Raw genomic sequence first — 14,604 nt, 5'->3', positions numbered from 1 at the left:
ACAACCAATAATTGCACATTTTTTGTTGAGTTGAAACTGCTGTTTGAAATGAACTCATATATGCAGGCTTTTTATTTTAGTAGATATCAGTAAATTGAGATAATTTTATTATTAGTTAATACCAATTATGGTAAAACATTGACTGCTTAGGAGTGTCATTCATTGTGTTTAAACCATGAAGAAAAAAAAAAAGAAAACAAGCAAGAGCAGTCATTCTCATCTCCGAAAACTAGCAGTCTAACAAAGGAGGGCAAACAGTTTTTAAAGGGCCAGATATTTGATTTAGGCTTTGTAAGCCATACATTCTCTGCCCCAACTCCTCAACTCTGCCACAGCAGCACTAAAGAAGTCATAAACAACAAGCAGTGAGTGTTCCAAGACAACTGTATTTGCAAAAACAAGTAGTAAACTGGATTTGGCCCTTTCTCTGTAGTTTGCTAACCCGTAATCTGAGTGCTGCAACGAGGCAGGAGTGGTAGGAAAGTTAACTTATATAAAATTGCAGTAATTGTTGGAGACATTAATGCAACAGGTGTTACTGTAAAGAAGTATATCAAGATCTGCCAAAATGCTCTACAGATGTCTTAACTACTCTTAGATTGTTTTAATATTCTGATATACTGTAGCTCTGACTCTCAGTATCTCCACAGTGAAAATAATGATTTGGCATATTCTTTAAAATGTATTCTAATAAATAGACAAATTGGAAATAAATGTTATGTAGCAATTTTTTAAATCAGAATTTCATTTTAGTGACATTAAAATTCTCAGACATTTAGTAGTACTGCAAGTTAAAATATTGTCAGTGCTACAAAGAAAATATATTAAAATTGTCTACTTTTTGTTTGAAAAGATCCATTGGAATTTTATTTGGAAATAATCATCTATCTTCATTAGTGTTTGCAAACTTATTGGAAATTTATGTTTTGTTTACTTATTCTTTTTGATATAAAATAGAGTAGATACACTTCTAGAAATGAAAGTTCAAAACAGACAGATTTTAAATGAAAGCCTAGACATGCTGGTATATTATATCGTTACTGAGCTCACATTATAGTTCTATTGAGATCACTGTAAATGCTATTCGTTTAAAAATACCTAGAAATGAATGCATTGAAGCACTAAGTAACTTATGTCTTTTATTGTGCCATCAGTTTACATGTTTTCTGTCAATAAAGTGCGTTTTATAAAATAGTTTACTTTGTATTTCCTGGATTTATTGCTATGAATATGTAGGAAAATTACAAGAATCTTGAGTGTTGCAATATCTGGAAAAATGCACGTATTCTGTATAGTTTGCTTTTTTATATAGCAAGTGCTCTGGAAATATATATTTGGAAATACAATTTTTTAATCTGGAAATGTAAAATTAAATTGGTAGGCCTAAGTAAATGATTTGGGAAGTTATATATGCCTAGCATTTTCAATAGGCTATGATAAGTAATACCACAAGCATAAGAAATCAGTGAGTCACACAAGAAAGTCTTTATACTCTTTCCAAGTTTGTAGGCTATGTGCAAAACATGTATTTAAAGAGATATTTAGGATTTCTTCTGATGTAAATTTTGAGGGAATTTCTGAGGAGAGATATATTAAAATGGGCTTACCTCTTTATTTATGTCTATATTAATTGCATACAATTAATTCAAACATATTGGCTCATGACATTTCTTACTGATAACCACTTTAAGCAAAATAAAAATAACAATTTACTACAACTCTATATTTCTTAAATCCATAAAATGCTTCTTAATTTGAAAGGCACTGTGGAAAAAAATTAATTGTATGCATTTAGAGTTTTTTGATTTTGAAAAGGAAAGCAGACACCTGAGTAAATTCATAGTGTCTTTATGCTATATTTGAGGGAGTGGGATCTCTTCCTTATCTTGGGCTCTCTTGTTTGCTTTTCAGTTGCTGCGAATGTGGCTGTGGGAGGGCTTCTTCCCTGTGCGCTGTTGCCCATCCAAGCCTAATATGGTTAGTGTTCCCTCCCACCTTCACTCCTATGTGATGTCCACCTATATGTATTACCGTCGGCATTTCTTTTCTTTCTCCATTTGTGTACATTTGAGTAGAATAAAGCTGGCTCCCCAAATTGAATCCTAACAAGTGATTTCACAACGGATTATTTCAAATAAATATTATACATATGGCACATCATCCCTATGTCAAGCATTCATACGTCTCTTCTGAGGCTTTTACTGTGGTCCTGATTTAAACTAGGGAGTTGTGAGATTACAGTTATATGTTCCACATTTAACATGCCACCGTTTTCGTTGTTCCATTAAGTAAAAACCATGTCACACGTGGAAGTAGAATGCTACTTCTGTCAAGGCAAAATCACCTTTTCTGTCTCCCAAAATCGTGGAATGACTACAGCATAATTTTGATCTTCTATTGTCATATCATTGTGAATACATGTGGCACTGGAAAACAAAGCCACATGTAATTTCAAATGGTTTACCTAATTTTATTAAGCTTGAATTATTACAGATATTAGAAGTGATATTCTCACTTTGATACCAGTGAAGTAGAAAATATGCACATTTTTCAATCAGTGTCCAAATGGCATACTCTTAATTATTTATAAGTACAAATCCTAAATATACATCTGGGGGTTATGACTATTCACAGATGCATTGGAACTCCTACACAATGGGAGCTACTTTGTGAAAAGTGAAATACTCCAGATAATTTCTTTCTAGACTAAATAGCCTAAATCCTTGCACTATTGTGCCCAGTTGTCATTTGTAGTCAGAATTTGCCAAGGAATATACTTTCTAATGCATATTAGAAAGCTATAGAGTTTCCTAGGGGCTTTTAAAATGGTTAGATATATTCTCTAGGTATAAAGTAATATTTGCTGCTTGAAAAATTGTGTGTGAATGAGGGTATACAGATGTGCAAATGTGAGAAGTGGTGGAATGAATGCCAATGATCTGAGAACGAGAGAGTGAACGAACATAGAATGTTGTAATTTAGAAATATGTTTATCAATTTTTTTAAATTTTTGAATTTGGAGAAAGTTTTAAAGTTTAATATGAAGGTAAAGATTTGTTCCAAATAACTTACACGGGAAATTCTTATGAGCATGGGGCTTCAGTGTCAAACTAAATACAAACTAAAATCTGGCAAAAGCATTAGTATAAAGTTTGGTTTTAATGTGTGTGTGTGTGTGTGTGTGTGTGTGTGTGTGTATGTGTGGTGTGTTTTTGTGCTATGAGAAACTAAAAATGGTCATTGAATTGTCTATTCTACTTCAGTGTCAATTATAGTTGTTAACATAGATAAATTATCTCTGAAGCAGAATAAGCATAATTTACAACTTAGAAAAGAACATTGATATTGATGCCTTACCTTGAACTACATCTCAAAAATACTCCAATGGAAGTGTGAATATTTATGAGTCTGTGGCTTTGAAAGTATTGGAAAAGGCTAGCTTTAGCCAGATTGAAATTCTTGATTTAAAAAGATAGTATCTTTTTCGAGTGCATTGTTGGCTTCAGGTGGTTTATAAAATGAATAGAAGAAAAGAAGGAAAATAGGAAGGCAGAACTCTTATTTAAAAAAAAAAACACATCAGTAAACTGAAGATGACAATATCTTTCTTCCAATAATGTTAGAAATTGTGAAGGCAATGAGTTTGTTTGTATACGTGCATGTGTATTTGCCTGTGGGTGTGTTTGTGAAAAAAAAATAAAGATTTAGCCACATATGTATTTAGGCACTCAGTAAAATGCTACCAGTCTTCATGGAAAGACTCCTGGAAAAGCTGGAAATATTAAAAAATGTATTTTTGGTAAAATAAAACAAATTAAAGCCAAAGAAACAAACTTTAACTGAGCTTATGTAAACAATAAAAAATTTGTCCAATTTTTAACTGGGTAGGAATCAGAACTAAAAATGCTTTATTGCTATATTTTGTGAAGTTTAATTTTGTAATTTCATGTTACTACAAATTTTCTGTTAAGGATGGTATTTGTTTAGATTAAAGCACTAGGAAGAAAACAACCTTATATAATAAAAATTAAGAGCCGAGAAGAACCATTTATCTAGGAGAGTCAGTAAAATAATAAGAAATCTGAAATCTTGTCACCTAATTTTGCATGTCTCATCATGCCAGCATTTCCAATAACCACGTCATTCATTTCAAAATTCTATCATCATCATTTGTGAACAGACACATTTGCAGTTATAGAACAGAAATTTGTAGACTTTTTAATCTTAGAATTCCATTGTTTTTCGTGTCTTGAAAGATCACTCATGAATCCATATGTGGTTAGTTTTGACCTTAATATAATATGATACATATACATTAAAACTGTCCATTGTAAATGCATTGACTCTTAGAAATATCCTGAGATAACTTGTGTAAATTTAGGGTTCCAAAGAACATTGTTTCAAAACTATTCATCTAGATTCTTGGCTCAGCAATTCCAATGTGTTGACACTCTCACAAGGATCTGAGATTCTGATTTTTAATCTATCAAATTTCCCACCAGGAAACCACATCCATCATTTAAAAAATACATGATGCACCATTTATAAGATGATATTTATAATTACATGTTGCCTTTTTAAATCCTTTTATCTCAAATTATTTTCATCAGTATAGTTGCCTTCTTGCTTTGTTGTGACATTCATAAACATAATGTTAATATTCCAAACGTTCTCCCTGCTTTAACTGAAATCTGCCCAATGATAAAAGCTATTTCTGTACTATTTCTAAATGAAACTCAGATGCCTAAAGTTTAAGCACCATATCCCCAAAGCTTCCTACATTTTTAGCAAAGGTATTGTTTAAGTTGCCATGGCCTTTATTGTCATCTCAACCAGCTCAACTTTCTAATCATGGTTTTACGTCTCAAAAAAAAAAAAAAAAAAAAAAAAATCTATTTTTACAAACAACCATTTTTGAATTGATGGCTTTAATGTAATAATGTCTCTACTTTCTAATGTTACCCCTTATCCCCGAATATTCATCTGTGTTTGTGCTTACAGAAACCAATGTATATTTATAGCATAATAGTTATTATAAATCCGTCTAAAATATCCCATAGTCCCAAAGTAGCCATTTCTTGCGTTTTTTAAATTCAAATGAGTCAAATTATTTTCTTCATTCATTAGGTTTCACGCTTTTCGGTGTCTTCATATTATTTACTACATCCTTTGAGGGATTTAAGTGGTAAGGGAAAAGCAGTCACTATTTTGAAAATAGAGATATTAAATTCTTATTTTATTCATTTACCTATTATGTGATCTGTAGATAATAAGCTTCACTTTTTAAATACTTTTTATAATTTTAAAAGTATTTTAAATCAGAGACATAATAAATGAACTCTAGTATATCTCAGAAGTCAGACATACAATGAAGAGATTAAAAACAAAATCCAAACAAAATAAATTTCTCTGGCCAAATGATCATGATGTCGGAAACATTAACTATTATCCTAATTTTTCAATACATTTTTCTTTCTCTATATTAACTCTGTTTCTTGAAATGTGAAATGAGAAAATTTTTATTTTCATACATACTTTACATTAATTATTTTATTCATCTTTATAAGATATCTGCCGGGGGGAGTGTGGAAGTACTCTTCCCTTTTATATAGCATGAAAGTGACATAAAGAAGAAAACCATCCCTTTGTAATAATTCTAGAACTCCATTTAAAGTGCTTTGTGGTAGGCAGATGGGAGTGTTGTTTGACATGTATATAGAGTATATTAAGTTTCAGTTGAAGGCCTGCTAAGCAAAATACAATCACGAACTGCTCCAAACTATCCATTTTTAAAAATAACTGTGAAACTTCAGACTACAGGAGATATTAAATGGACCTTCTCAGATTGAGAAATCCGATAGTGGCATCCATGAAACAGTTAAAAATTAATAGGAAGTTATATACTCTAGAATAAGAATAAAACTTTTTTAAAACAGAGAGATTTAATTGTCATAGATAGTGTTATATCAAAATTCTGTCAATTACAACTGAATTCAACATAGAGAATAGTCTTTAATTTATCTTTGCATATTTTGAAGAATTTGAAATTGTTCAGATTTTCCTATTATAGCTAATTTTAAAAGAATTTGAATAATTTATTGAGAGATTTACAATTTCATGTGTATAATATTTTAGGAGATTTATTCTAAGAGTTTTAAAATTCTTTGTTTTATATAATATGAAGATACAAAGTGATATATAAAGCATCAAGTAAGATATAATTTAGCTTCTCACATGGCATTAATCATAGGGCTGTTAGCACTCTTGATCAAATGTGAGATAAAAACTCAGAAAACTGTTTTCTCATTTTGTGTGGTATAATTTTACATCATTCCCATATCCAATGATGTATGTTTTTCTAAATAAGTAAATTCCTTTTAATCAGTATATCTGAAAATATTTAGTAAATAAAAATAGATTAGCTGCACTTTTTGTCTGACTTAAATCTGTCTATGAAGAACTCAAAATGTCAATATTCTGGTAGTATAAATGAGGAAAATATAAATGACTCACAGGACTAGTAGGACTGCCTAAATATCCAATGCCCCATTTCAGTACATATTCATTTGCATTCCTATTGAAGAATACTGGCTCATAAAACAAAATTTAATCCATGTTCAGTTTTTATTAGATACATTACTAACTTAATGTTCATATGTTTATGTATTTTATGAGGATAAGTTAGCTGACTTTAAATAAACCTTTGACTAATTGGAAAAAAAATCCCAAAGCGAAAAAATCAAAGTATTTTCTAAAAACCAGTATTATTCCTTTCGAGTTTCCAGCAGTGAAATTCTCTATATACTGTCATTTATATACAACATTATGCAATGGTTGAGGTCCTTGTTATGTCAGAATACAGGAGTGTGCATATATGAAGAAATATGACTTTAAACGAGGCTCAATTAAGAGTTTTAATTTTTTCTCATCTCATATAGATGTTATTGTTCACTGTAATTTGTTGCTTTTTGAATATTTTTGTTTCAGTTTATAGGAAAAGCATCTCTTAATCAATCTGGAAAACAGAGGAACAATACAGGAGTATCAGTTTCTGAGCTAGACACTGCATATGCTTACTCTTTTAAATAAATAAAATGCAAAACCACTTCTTCCCCTATTGTATCCCGCTCTACTTTATTTAGATTAAGGTGAAAAAAATTATTTAGAGCATATTTCTGTAGGCTAAAGCAATGGAAAGATCTGATAGAATGGAGGCTATTGTTTTGCAAGAATTTCCACTCTGTTTTCTATTCTGTTCACTTATCCTTTCCTCATTGGTCACAAGAGTGCCATTTATAAAGTACTGCTTGTGTACATTACTTGGTACTCTGAAATTCTTGACATTCATATCCCAAATTCATTATCAAGTCCCAAATTTGTACTCAGAAACTAAGTTATTCATTGGCTGTCCATCTCTACACAAATTTTTTTTCATATATTACAGAAATCTTAAATATCTAAATGTAGATATTATAACTGCAGCCAAATTTTTAAGATCAGCATTAAGAGTATCAAAAATGTATTATCCAAATCCTTAGAAAAAGCATGGGAGAAAATGGATTGATTTCTAAATAAATGATAAGGCCATTGCTATATTTGTATATCTAGCATCTCTCTAGGACATTTAAATAAATATTAATTAATGCATATGAGTATGAGTTTTGCCTATGAATAATTTCTCCTGCCCATCTCTATTACTAAAGAGCAAAAGCACATTGTTTTCTAAAAGGACATGAGTATAAATGATTAGAGGATGTGATTCCTTTAAATACAGACACTGCAGATGTTTTTAGTATAATAATTTCAAAGCTCACATTAAAATTGTGATAAAAGCAAAATTTAAAAAAAATGTTTCTTTTCCATTCAGAAAAAAAGACATCATTTCCAGAAAGGAGGAGGTACAATTTACATACAGAATGACATATTTATTGACTGTTTTCTGATTGGTTAAAATTATGCATCTGGAGCAGGTACAGAACATGATACTGAATGAATACGCTTCCTGAAACGCTTTTTCAGTGAGACTGAACTGCTGCCTGAGTACCAGTCTCTGCCAGCTGCACTTTTACTTGCTGTTTCTTATTGAGGCTTGTTTTAACGATGCTTCGGGGGATTCCAGAACTTAATTTTACATGTTAATGCGATATGCAGCCGTATATGTTATAGAGCTCCAGAGATGCCCATAGTCAAACATAACTCCTTTCAATTACGCTGCTGACTCTCACCCTAGGTAATGCAATGTTAACTGCTCCTCACCAAAGTATTCTCAAGTCATTTTGTTATGAGATCCAAAGTTTTATTTCCATTTTCATACCAGGAATTTTTATGCAGTATAAATATCCATGAGGTTTATTTAATGATAAAGGCTACTTGAGGATACAATTTTGAAAGCTTATCATTTATTTTTTTGAAGGTGGGAGAGTTGAAGGTGGATTAATAGATATTTGTTTTCTAACGTAAATTGTAAGAACATGTATAGCTTTTAGGTCTCTGTAGAGTTCGTCTAACAAAGTTGTTATTGTCAGTATTATTTAAATAACACAAATCTCTGGATAATTTTACACAATTGTATTTAGAATGTTATTAAAAAGAAAATATTAATAACTGTTTTCTCTAGAGGCACATATATTAAAGGCTAAAAGAATAATTTTATATCTAGCAAAATTATGAACAATGTATTAAAATAACTTAAAACTTAGCTTGTATAGACCAAATATAATTTCAGTGTGGTTTAATGTATTTGTTTCTTCCCTCCTCTTCATTTTAGTGAGGAGATTTAAGATGTCTTAAGGACCCTGGAATGACAAATGTATTTAAGTGTTATGAATAAAATTTGAAGCCTCATGATCCCTGTTGTGTATTTTTCCTCACCCAAGAACATTATATGTGTTAAGAATATTACTTCAAGTTTACTGAAAATTTACTAGTGTTACTTTACTAATAAATTACCAGTTTTTTAATATGAGAAAGATAACTGTATCTTTTCTTTTCTTTCCTTTTTTTTTTTTCCTCTCTCTTTTTTTTTTTTTTTTTTTTTTTTTTTTTTTTTTTTTTTTTTGAGATGAAGTCTAGCTTTGTGGCCCAGGCTGGAGTGCTGTGGCAAGATCTTGGCTCACTGTAACCTCCGGCTCCTGGGTTCAAGCGATTCTTCTGCCTCAATCTTCCAAGCAACTGGGATTACAGGTGCCTGCCACCACGCCTAGCTAATTTTTGTATTTTTAGTAGATACTGGGTTTCACTATGTTGGCCAGGCTGGTCTCGAACTCCTGACCTCGTGATCTGCCCACCTCAGCCTCCCAAAGTGCTGAGATTACTAGCGTGAGCCACCACACCCAGCCAGATAACTGTATTTTTTTCCAAAAATGACAAAAGATGGATTGTGTTGACCATTTTTGTAATATATATGTCGTTACACATTGTAAAATGACAAAATATATTCCCTTATTATCAAAATATACATATATTTTAAGTATATCCTAGAATATGTAATCAAAGGACAGTCTCTGTTAGTGCATGTGTAATAGACACTTCATATATGTCACACAGTAGTTCTCAACCAATTTTGTAACGAAAATATTTTATCAGTCTGTCATTTGGCTGTCTTTTCTTAATGCATAAATCAACGGAAATTTTGTTTTTAGTAAACTGAATGTTGTGCTGGGAGCTTATGAATAGTAAAATCACTTCTTTAGAGTTTCACTAAAAATAATTTAAATATTTTCATTTTAGCCAGTTGTTTGATGTTGTACGCTTAATCATCAATTCAGTGTTCATTCAACACATTCCCTCTCCAAACACCTGTCATTGTGTAGACATAATCAAAATATCATTCTCTCGTTCATTTATTCATTCATCAATGTGACAAATATTTTTAGTGCCAACTCTGAGTCAGGTGCCAGGTCACTGCATGAATTTACAGATGAATAAAATTTATTGCCATTCAAGAAGCTAAAAAGTAGTAAGGAAACCAACAAGGATACTCAAATGACTATGCTGCAGCATAGACTGGAAATCACAAGACAGGGTAGAGAAAGCTATTGTACTCCAAAGGGAAAATACTACATTAAGTTTGAGTATCGAGAAAAATGTGAAGAAGGAAAAAATGGAACTGAACTTTGACAGTTGGAAATTGTTACGAAGAAAATCCTCAGTGAAGGAACCAATATGTGCAAACGTATGGAAGCATGGAGAAATATCCTGGAGATTTCAAGAGAAAGTTTAGTACAAGTGAAGATGAAAAGTTGGAGTTGATTCCGAAAGTGTATGTTAGGGCTACATTTAGGAATCGTTATCTTATTATTTCATTAAATATTTTGCAGTAGATAGCCAATGCAATAGAAAGGCATCTTATATACTGTAATTTGACTATAGCCATGTCTAGTATAGTTTAGGAAAGGAGCTATAGAGTGGTGGAGCATCATTTTGAAGGCACTCATAGGAATGCAGAGGAAAAATATTAGGGACTTAATTGAGGAAATGTTAGAGCTAATGAAAAGAAAGAGATGAGTCGTAGTTCCTGGGATTTGGCACTAATTTGTTATGAAGAACACAAGAATAAGTCTTTGCTTTTAAGGGACCAAGGCCATAGTGTTATTAACAGGAAAAGAAGGCAGACTATTGTTGAAAGAAGTAAAGAAAAATACACTGATTTCATTTTCAGGTCCATTGAGTTTGAATGTTTGTGGGATACCCCTATAAAATAAATCTACCAGAAATAAAAACATAACTCTCAAAAGAAATTAAACCAGTGAGATAGAGGTATTAATTAAATTGATAGAAATAGATGGATTGAAGGGAGAGAACCAGAGATGTTCACATGGAGGGCCTATGAAAATGTTCATCCATCAATGTAGAGATGAGTGAAAAGAATCAGAAAAGTAGTTAGGGATTTCAATCCATCAGGAATAATGAAAAACCAAGATTGTATTTAGAAGTTAAGATGTCATTTGTGAATCTTAGGAAGACAGATTTTTTTTTTTCCAGTAGTAAGAGAAATTTGCAAAGACTTGAAAATTTGTGGATAATTGAGAAAACAAAGAGAGATAAAGGTTTGAAAGGTGAAGCTGAGAGGCTTTGCAAGTTGTGGTGGGTTTCATAGTTTTCTGGGTGGATGTGAGCAGAAAATAGTCAGTGGAGCAACTGAGGATTCCAAAACAGTAGAGAGAAAAACAAAAATCAAAACCCTATTGTGCAGGATGATGAAGGCAAGAAACTATTATTTTTTGGGCAGTTCATTCAGAAAGAGGCGGTGGCCTTTGAACTGCCAAAAAATAAAAATAAAATAAAGTAAAAGAGGAAAAGAGAACAACAATGTCTAGTATATAGTATTTGGTGAAGGGAAGTTTAAAAACAGGTTTGAATGGCTTCAGGCTTCTCAGTGAAATCTACGCAAGATTATTTTCTTAGTAAGGAACACTGGCTAGGGATATAGGTCTCATCCAAACTACTAGTATGAAAATCAGTTTAGGGTTGCAATAATTTCAATTGTGCTTCATGCTTCTGGGCTTGATGTGATTGATTCACCACTTTCAGATGTGGCTAATTCTAGCTTACTTTGTTCCAGGCGGTGTGGCTACAGCAAAGCAAAACAAGATCCAGAAGAGGAAAAGATGCATTTTCATAATGGGCACAGTAAGCAAATTGCGAAAAATAAAAACAGAATAAAATAAGGGATACTTTATTGTTATTTAAGTTTCTTTTCAGGCTAGAAGATTTATAATAACTGACCAAAATAGTGTTTTGCTTTGTTTTTTTTAATAAGTGTTCTATTTGTTACATTCCTGTAAAGAATATGGACTTGGGTACTTCTGGCATTCTTTAGGCAATAGCTGAATGCTTTATTCAATTATTTAAATAATACTTTCATTATAATCAAAATAAAAACTTTTTGCTTAATATAAAGAGCTATTATATTTCAAATGAAATTTTCTGGCCTATTCTAATTCCTAACAACACAATGAGTAGAAATCTATCATTAAGTAACATCACCAGGTTAAATAAATAAAATTTCTCAGGTTTTTTTTTTTCTTCTTCTTCTAGCATTTTAGTGGGAATTTACCTGAACAGATCCTGTGGCAGCAATCTTGGTTCAAATGACTTAAAAAGACCATGTTTTAAAAAATAATGCAGAAAATCATGTTTTAATAAAGAGTTTTAACAATTAATCTAAATAAGTTGAATTTTGATGTTTTATTATTTTTCCTTAAATGGTGCAATGTGAGTTGATTTGCCAAGTGAGTGACAAATATATATATTTTTTTCCTCTCTGCCATCTTAAATGTCAAAATCATTAAAGCTATAACTCATGCTGCAAAGCATTGAGTTCATCTCCTAATCCTATCTTATTTAATATTATTTATTTCCAAAAATCTTGATGAGGTGATATTAGCAACCGTTAAAGGTGATAAAACTGGAACTCATAGAGCATAAGTCTTGTCTAATGTCATACAGTGACAGAAATACAGTGAGAAGCAGAATACTTTCTTTTGACTTATATGTCAGCCTTTTTGTACCATACCACCAGAAAAGTTACTTGAAATCATTCTGTATAAAATTAAAAATAATAATAATGTGATTATATTGAATATCATCCATATGAAATATAGAAAAATAAACCAGCAAATTAAGCACTTGTATAGTATTGTCTAGTTCGGTGAATAACATTGTCTTAATTTGCCTCAGAGACTTTCTAAGTATTATCATTGAGAGATGTGTTTTCTCAGATATGTCATTACTTTTGCATTTCTTGTGTCTGCAAACAGATTTCTAAAATTATAAAACTGATATAGTTGTACAACTAATTGTAACTCAGGAGAGGGCTGGTCCTTGCAGTTTGGCTACTTCTAGGAATTAGGGATTTAAGTCATACTTGCATGTTAATAAAGTTCATAATTTTGCTCATCCATCACAATTACTTCTATTTTAATGCCTATTTACTTTTACAGTTAAACTGCCAGGGGTAAGAACTTATATTGATCCACATACCTATGAAGATCCCAATCAAGCTGTCCATGAATTTGCCAAGGAGATAGAAGCATCATGTATCACCATTGAGAGAGTTATTGGAGCAGGTACAACAATGTGTTTCACTTTGACTTTTAACTTTTGTTTGTATTCTAGAATGTAATATATCAGTGTCCTGATCTAACAGAGAATGTTTTTAATCTTCTGTAATTGGCTTGCATTCAAAGTGATATGTAATTGATCACATTTTAATACAACGTTCTGTGTAACTCATGCTTAAACCAGCAAATATCTGGTTTATAAAATTTAAAAACAGCAAAAAAAAATTTAAATAGATGTTTCACTATTTTATATATATATAATATACATATATATTATATATATAATATACATATATATTTTATATATAATATACATGTATATTATATATAAAGAGAGAGAGAGACAGAGAGAGAGAATTTGTAATACCCAAAAGTATGTATGTAATTCAGTTTATATCTGTCTTAAAATTGTTTCCTTTTTTTCTAGCTATAACCTGGTTGACTTTTCTCTTCTTATTACTACTACAGTAGACAGAAAAAGAAGAAAAAGTGATTTTTAGTTAGTTGCTTTTAATTTCATTGTAGCTTTTTTTTTAAAAAGGTTTTTGTAGGTGAGATGGAGGAAGCTAATAGTCCCTAAAGTGTTTTAAGATCATCTGTTACGGTTTGCTCCAATGTACTATTTATTTTCATTACTGTCGATAGCTTAGTGTAGACTACCTTTTTCTGACTGTTTTTCATTTGTTTGTTTGTTTGTTTGATTTTCATTTTTTTGTCTAAGCCTTAGGAGTCTAGGAGGGCATTCAAGTATTAATGGACTAAGAATTTCAAATGTGTTTTTGTATTTTTTTCATCTTTATCACAAGGTGAATTTGGTGAAGTTTGTAGTGGACGTTTGAAACTACCAGGAAAAAGAGAATTACCTGTGGCTATCAAAACCCTTAAAGTAGGTTACACTGAAAAGCAACGCAGAGATTTCCTAGGTGAAGCAAGTATCATGGGACAGTTTGATCATCCTAACATCATCCATTTAGAAGGTGTGGTGACCAAAAGTAAGTATGATGGCAAATTATACATGTGTGTGCATATCATCAATAGCTCTTTAGATCATTATTAATTTTAGGGTAAAGAGAAACCAACATTGTAATATATTAATTTCTCTAATATAAATGTTTATCATGTATTTTAGATTTTTGTTAAAGCTAATCTTCAATGAACTTGAATTTTCATCTATCTTTTAAAATATATATTTTAACTCATTTGCTATGAATTCAATGCCAGACAAAAATGTATCCAGATAAAAGAAGCAGTAAATATATCAACTTTTTTTTTTTTTTTTTTAACTGTTGGCTCTTTTACTTTTTATCCTAATGAAATAGTAACTTCAAAGTTTTGATTAAGGCATTGAAGTTTAACATTCAATAGGATTGCTATAATCATAACAATGCCACCTTTTAAGCAGTTCTTTATAGTCAGGTTCATTTTGTTTATTCTTTTTTTTAAAGATATGTTAATAGTTCTAGCGAAAGCAACAACCACAGAAGACAGGGAAGCTCCTTTTAACGAATTTTTTTTTTGTTGTGAAAGCAAATCTAGTTGT

At 31.1% G+C, this 14,604-nt stretch overlaps 1 protein-coding gene across 4 annotated transcripts in view; it reads left to right on the top strand.

Moving 5' to 3' along the window:
* The window catches only part of EPHA5 (EPH receptor A5), a 378,406-nt gene that overhangs the window by 319,089 nt on the left and 44,713 nt on the right, over nt 1–14,604 (top strand). For 2 of the 4 annotated variants that reach the window (XM_011993925.1, XM_011993924.1), the window contains exons 9-12: nt 1,912–1,977; nt 11,564–11,631; nt 12,945–13,070; nt 13,871–14,056. In XM_011993925.1, the coding sequence (XP_011849315.1) occupies nt 1,912–1,977; nt 11,564–11,631; nt 12,945–13,070; nt 13,871–14,056 (446 nt within the window). The remainder of the gene's footprint in view (nt 1–1,911; nt 1,978–11,563; nt 11,632–12,944; nt 13,071–13,870; nt 14,057–14,604) is intronic. The other 2 variants (XM_011993927.1, XM_011993926.1) reach the window with 1 other exon arrangement.

Source organism: Mandrillus leucophaeus, unplaced genomic scaffold (genome assembly GCF_000951045.1).
Source record: "Mandrillus leucophaeus isolate KB7577 unplaced genomic scaffold, Mleu.le_1.0 Scaffold437, whole genome shotgun sequence".
In the NCBI taxonomy this organism is placed as follows: Eukaryota; Metazoa; Chordata; class Mammalia; order Primates; family Cercopithecidae; genus Mandrillus; species Mandrillus leucophaeus.
This window is presented reverse-complemented; position numbering and strand designations above follow the sequence as displayed.